Below are 7,068 nucleotides of genomic sequence, written 5' to 3'. Positions count from 1 at the left end.
GGGGGGGAGGGGGAGCCTGATTTCATGGTTTTAAAACGATGCCATGATCTGATCAGCCTCTGTTTACACAGCAGCAATCAGGCTCTTTTGTGGACGGTAAGAATGGAAGGATTTTGCTGGGATTCAGTGGGAATATCCTTTGTACACCCGAGGTGGCATAGGAAACACTTCGAGTGAATAACGAAGGAGCCTGATGATGCCTGCTGTGGCTCCTGTCCCTGGCTCTGGAGGGAGAAAAAAAAAAACAACCAACAAAAAACCCCCAGCAGCAGCAGACAGTTCTTTAATTTATTTTATTTTATTGCATGAAATGTATTCCGGTGCGATTCATTGGGAGGATTAGTGGGAATCGCGGAGCCCTAATTAGCTAAAAAAATATAATCAATTTATTTTATGTTTATTTAAGCATAACCAAAAGCAGCCCTCCCAAAAGGATGGGCATTATATCTTGGGTGTGTTGCCTATTTTTGCTCAGTATTTACACTGACGGTTGCTTATTATGAATTATGTTGAGGCTTTAAAGATTTGCATTAAAACGGGGGGGGAGGGAGGGGGGTAGGGGAGACCCTAAAGCATAGTGCTATCAACTGTCTGGCATACCTGTTTATTTGAAAGCCTAAATGATAAAATTATGGTTTATAGGAGGAAGGGAGGGGGATAATGAATACTGTTTCTCTTACAATGTGCATGAACTAACACAGTGTGATTAATGTGCTTTGGTGACTTGGGTTAAAAAACATAAATTCTGCAGGGTTTCTTTGGGTGTGATCCGTATCAACACAGCAGCTGCCTCTAAAACATTGACAAATACTGTAGCCATAAAATAAATGTAGGTAATGTCAAAATATCAGCAGTCTTTGGGGATTTTTTTAAAAGATGTCAGTGATTAACTCTTGGGCTTGCAAACTGGGAATCTTTTGATTCATAAAATCTCTGAGGCTTTAACTGTAAAATCATATAAGCTACCAAATATAAGGAGCACCGGTCAGTTCTGAAACTGTAGCAAGCCAAATCAGTGAAATGCCAATAATCGATCATGCTAAACAGTAAGTATATAAAAAAAAGCCTCGTGATTTTTAAAAACAAACAATAGTACTCAAATTTACAACTTCATTCGGTTCTCCATAAATTAACATCTTTGTTAGCACTTTCTGACATCATTTCTTGTTAACTTAAGAACTGATAGCTCGATTTTTTTTCAGATATTTTGATGGCATGACAAATCAGAACGAAGAGGATGTACTGTATGACTAGACACAAGATCAGTTCTGTTTGTGGATTACATTTTCAGTAAGATGTATGGATCTATTTTTTCCTTGTTCTTATATATAGATCATGAGACTTGACTGAGGCAATATACATATCATCCATCCATCTATGGCGAACTACAGCCATGCAGCTGACAACATTTTACAAAATCTCTCTCCTTTAACAGCTTTTCTGAAACTGACTTCACTGGGTTTCATAATAGGAGTCAGTGTGGTGGGTAACCTTCTGATCTCCATTTTGCTAGTCAAAGATAAGACCTTGCATAGAGCTCCTTACTACTTCCTGTTGGATCTTTGCTGCTCAGATATCCTCAGATCTGCAATTTGTTTCCCATTTGTTTTCACCTCTGTAAAAAATGGCTCTACTTGGACGTATGGGACTCTTACTTGCAAAGTGATTGCCTTTTTGGGGGTTTTGTCCTGCTTTCACACTGCTTTCATGTTATTCTGCATAAGCGTCACCAGATACTTAGCTATTGCCCACCACCGTTTTTATACGAAAAGGCTGACCTTCTGGACTTGTTTGGCTGTGATCTGTATGGTGTGGACCCTCTCTGTAGCCATGGCTTTCCCCCCAGTTTTAGATGTGGGCACCTACTCGTTCATTAGGGAGGAAGACCAATGCACTTTCCAGCATCGTTCCTTCAGGGCTAATGATTCCTTGGGATTTATGCTTCTCCTTGCCCTTATCCTCCTAGCCACACAGCTTGTCTACCTCAAGCTGATATTTTTTGTTCACGATCGCAGGAAAATGAAGCCAGTCCAGTTTGTTGCAGCAGTGAGCCAGAACTGGACTTTTCATGGTCCTGGAGCAAGTGGTCAAGCAGCTGCTAATTGGCTGGCTGGATTTGGAAGGGGTCCCACACCTCCAACCTTGTTGGGAATCAGGCAAAACGCAAACACCACAGGCAGGAGAAGGCTACTGGTTTTAGATGAGTTCAAAATGGAGAAGAGAATCAGCAGAATGTTCTACATCATGACATTCCTCTTTCTGACCTTGTGGGGTCCCTATTTGGTAGCCTGTTACTGGAGAGTTTTTGCAAGAGGGCCTGTAGTACCAGGGGGATTTCTAACGGCCGCTGTCTGGATGAGTTTTGCCCAAGCTGGAATCAATCCTTTTGTCTGCATTTTCTCCAACAGGGAGCTGAGGCGCTGTTTCAGCACAACCCTTCTTTACTGCAGAAAATCCAGGTTACCAAGGGAACCTTACTGTGTTATATGAGGGAGCATCTGTAAATCTTTAGCCTTGTGAAACACTACCATTCTCTGCTAAGCAATTGTGGCCTGTAGCCATGTCTTGAGAAGAAAATCAAGAATGGGATGTCAGCAGTTGTAAGGATTTGGGCAACATTCTGCAGTCTTTGCAATAGCTCACCTCTAATCCTGTTTTAAATCTAAACATGTTACTGCTGACCACTGCTGAAGGTTTGTAATTAAGAACAAAGGACTGAACTACTGCCCTGAATTTCTTTATGTGGTTGAAATCTAGATTATGAAAGTAGCAGGTGCTAAGTATCAGTGCTAAATGCTGTGTATATCACTACATAAAATAAGACCATCAAAAAGATTAGCATTTGGACATCTTAATAAATTAAGTTGATATGAGGTTAATGTGTTGATAAAACTAATTTTAGACATCTGAAGACCTTTAAAACATTTCATACAATTATTGTTTTGCAAAGACTGAAAACTGGGGACTCAAGTACTGTAACTGATTAAAGATGTGCCATGCATTATTGGATTATCACACTTACAAATCTGTTTGCCTTGTGAGTAAGTTTTGGGGAGCATTCCAAAGCAGTATTTTTGTTCAGATTTAGACTTTACTTTTTTTTTTCCAAATATATTACTCTTTCTAAATACCATTTTCCTTAACAGTGAAATTACTAACATTTAACTGTATTCTGTGTTTTTTGCTGATTTGGTATAAAGTTTAATAGACTCTTATTTATATTTTTTAAAAAGCTAGATATCAGTCTGTTAGGCAACGTTAATGATAATATCCAGTCATAATTGAACAGTTATAATTATACAGAATAAACACATGTTGCCTTAAAGGGTTATCTAGTATCTTCCATTTTGTTTAGCATTGAAGCAAATAAGCAAGGAAAATTGAATCAATAACTCTGGTCAGTCATTTGGGAGTGCATGAAAGATCACTTAGTCCTCTTTTTTCCTTTTTACTCCAATGGTTCCCAAAATCAGTATGCACATCACTGGGATGATACGATTTTTTTCTAGGTGTGCCGCCCTTTCTAGTTTGTTCTGAGAAACACAGGCAGTTGATGTATGTTTATATTTTAAGACAGCTGTCATGGGGAGACCGCAGCCTTAGTATGATATCTTGCACAATTTGTGAAGCATTTATTCTACTGAAGGCACAGTCTTGTTTATATTTTCTGCACATTTTGGTGTATTGGTTGTTTTAAATTATTTAAGTTTTAACTTGTGAAAGCATATAATATGATTTCTTAGTATTTTAGAAATACATTAGAGTCTGTGAGTCTTTCCTTCTTTAAGATACAGATGTGTGGATTTCAATATAAAGTTGCATTTGCCAAAATTTACCTGTGTAGCTTGTTAATTTTCTTGGAATAAAATTTTACATTTTTCCAGTTATACAATTAACCTTTTTTATTTTGTCTAGTGAGCTAGCATGAAGTACTGAGAATGTAGCCATTATGAATTATTATCCTTTGCAGTCACTGTATTCCCAAACTGTAAATGCATGAATGATGGGGACCACAGGATTGATAAATGATATTATCTACAGTAGCACTATTGTGTAGTTTATCATAATTACCCATCTATCTGTTCTAATATGTCAGTTATATTTAAAGTTACAACACAGTATTTGACATTAACCCCACAGTTTAATTTTGGAAAATGTGTATATTTGAAGCACAACATCATGAGTTGGTCGATCATAAAGAACACAGATTTTTCTTAATTTTTGGAGAGACAAGACTAGAGGTCTTAATTCAGTATTGATATATCTTGTCCTTTGTTGTAGTTTTATGACCAGCAAGTTAATATATACATACACAAGCAGCAGTCAATAATGGAAATGCTTAAATTTGTATGATAACATTATACAACATATGCAACAATTCAGAGAGTTGTGTCTATATGTGATCAGACAACTTGATCAAAGATTTAGTGAGCAATCTGTTTGACCTCACTTACACTTTTATACTGAGGTTGATTGGTTGAGAGGCATGGCTTTATATACTGTGTTGAAACAGAAAAATTGCTAAAATAATGAGTCCTCATGAGTACAAGAATGTTTCAGAACATAATTTGAAACGGGACCAATAAACTTCTACCAAAAGGACTTTTTTATTACACCCAAAAAGGCTTTGAAATTAAGGTAGTTAAGCAATTGTCAAAGATAGCAAGAGTGAATAAAAACTGAATCGTATGTTGAGAAAAATTCTGAAAGTTATCCCACTTAAGTTTATTAAAAGGTTGATTGGCAATAACTTCAGTCTAATTTCTATAAAATAGTAACCTTTACAAGGAACATTGATATTACATATTGTAATAAAGAAGTACATATAAATAAAGTTGTAAATAGTGTTATAGTTGTAGAAGTAGTCAGTTCTGAAGATTAGCCAGAAAATTTTCAACTATGAAATTTCAAAAGCTGCGAATTTGGGGCCTGACCTAACTCCTAATAAAGTCAGTTGGTGTTTTTCCATTAAACTTTCTTTGGAGCAGAAGCAGGCTCTAACATTTCTATAGTACTATGCTTCTGAAATACTAAGAAGGCTGTATTTACTATGCAGTGGGGAAAAAAAAAAAGAACAATTTAAAATTATTTCCCTGGAAGTTTTGCAAGCAGTAACTGATGTAAATTAAAATAATAAACAGTAAACAAGTCTGAAAGCAAATATTTTGCTAAATGTTTTTCTTTTGATATGATTATAATTTCTTTGGCTAACTGAAAAATATGCAATTGTATTACTACCTGACAGAGGAGAGGTACTTTTTGTTAAGTCAATTTTTATAATTGTTCCAGTAAGAAGTTTTGTGACAGAAGTATTTCCTTTTACTTTCTCCAGTGTTAAAAGAACAAGGGGAAGTTCAGTGAAATTAAAGGGCAAGATACGAAGTAACGTTTTATGCAAAGTTATTACTCAGTGGAACTCACTGGCACAGGATGTCAAGTAGTTTAGAGAGATTCCTACAAGAATTATGTGTATATATATACATGAGTTACAGCAGAGCTTGCAGTTTTTGTCATCGATGTCATTTTGATCCTAGTCAGCATATCAAACCTAATGTATTAGGGTATAAATTAAAAGGAGCAAGAAGGTTTATTCCAATTCAGTACACTGTTGTGTCACAATATGAAAAGACTTTTGTTTTCGTTTTAGTACAAGAGTTAAGCTATTTCCAAGTTAGAGTACAGGACTGGTGGGTTACTCTTCCTTTCAGAATAGCAAAGAATATCACACTATTTTATATCTGCATTGGTCTTTAATGCTAATGGGTAATGTGAAGATAGTAGTTTTAATTTTCCTGGTGGCAAAAAAAAAAGGGGAAGAACAGATTCCCTGGAAAAGGCTGTCTGCCCTTGTTGCTTTCCTGCCCTCTGTTGCCCCACTGGCCCTTTGGCAGCCTCTTCATCAATCCTTCTTCAAGATTAAATCTTTCATATACTAAGTCTTACATTTCTTCTGCTCAAGAAGTGTCTCAGCCATCCCTCCTCACCAGTAGATTAGCTCCTGCAGCAGCTTCCCAAGGTTTTTCCATGTCTGAGTTGCCTTCCTGAAGACAGAGAGAGTTCCTTCCAGCTGCCTTTGTAGTTCGTGGGGTTGTCATTCCACAGCGCTTGGCTAGCGCACAGGGTAGCTCTGTCTTTTGGCTTTAGCTGTGAAGTAGGTGCTATCTAGGTTATGTGGGGGAAAATGAGAATGGGGAGGGGGCAGCAGGAAACAACCTCCCCTCTCCCAAATCCTTCACAAAGAAACCACTGTTATTGTTGCATTGCCCAATAGCATGTGATTTTTTTAAAGCATATTCGGTGCTAATGACTCTCTAAATGAATAAAATGTACAGTTAGCCAATTAAGAAAAGGGGTTTTGTACAGCTACAAAATATTATTATAAAATGGCTTTCCATCAGTCTCTAGGCCGTGGGGGCAGAGGAGCCCACTGTATCCATCTCCTTTTTAGGTGCATTGAGTTTGTTCACTGGTATTGTCTTTGCTTTTCCTTTCAAGCATGTGAACATTTTACTTATATTAATAGGAGTCCAGTATTGCAGCAAGCTGTTATTACTCATGGGTTTGAAAAATAATGTAAAAGGGAACTCTGATGATTTTTGAGGTGAATTAAAGAGGTATTTTGACAAACAATTGTTTTTTAGCAAATGTCGAATAACACTGTGGGTTGCTGAGCTCTTTCATAGTTACACAGTCAGTTCTCAATTATTGATAATAGAAATGGAGCAGACTAACCCCCATAAAGCTAAAACTCAGGTAATACAAAGCATATGCACATTAGATAAGAACTTCCTGTGTTTATTACATTTATCGAGGAATGAAGTTAAGCTGAAGTAAAAAGTGAGATCAGAAATTCAAAGAAAAAGGGTGGGTGTTTTCCCTTTTTTTATGCTTTGTTTTAGCATAGCACTGCTAATCTGCAACCTGAGTTACACACCCACAGACAAGTGAGAGTTGACTGTACAATTCTGCAGATCATATAGACAACTTCCTTCTAGTTTATATTCATTGAGAGCTGTGTAAGTGCACACTACTAATCTGATTGACTTTTCAGAGAAAAGAGAAGGCTCA

General features: G+C 36.9%; 1 protein-coding gene across 1 annotated transcript; it reads left to right on the top strand.

Moving 5' to 3' along the window:
* Positions 1 to 19: 19 nt before the first annotated feature.
* On the top strand, positions 20 to 3,885 carry GPR85 (G protein-coupled receptor 85). Its single transcript, XM_009880874.1, has 2 exons — positions 20 to 96; positions 1,203 to 3,885. Exon 2 carries the CDS (start codon positions 1,378 to 1,380, stop codon positions 2,488 to 2,490), a length of 1,113 nt encoding a protein of 370 aa, XP_009879176.1. The 5' UTR covers positions 20 to 96; positions 1,203 to 1,377; the 3' UTR covers positions 2,491 to 3,885.
* Positions 3,886 to 7,068: the final 3,183 nt, after the last annotated feature.

This window comes from Charadrius vociferus, unplaced genomic scaffold (genome assembly GCF_000708025.1).
Source record: "Charadrius vociferus isolate BGI_N301 unplaced genomic scaffold, ASM70802v2 scaffold52, whole genome shotgun sequence".
In the NCBI taxonomy this organism is placed as follows: domain Eukaryota; kingdom Metazoa; phylum Chordata; class Aves; order Charadriiformes; family Charadriidae; genus Charadrius; species Charadrius vociferus.
Note: the sequence above shows the minus strand (reverse complement) of the source record. Positions and strands in the feature narration are given on the sequence as shown.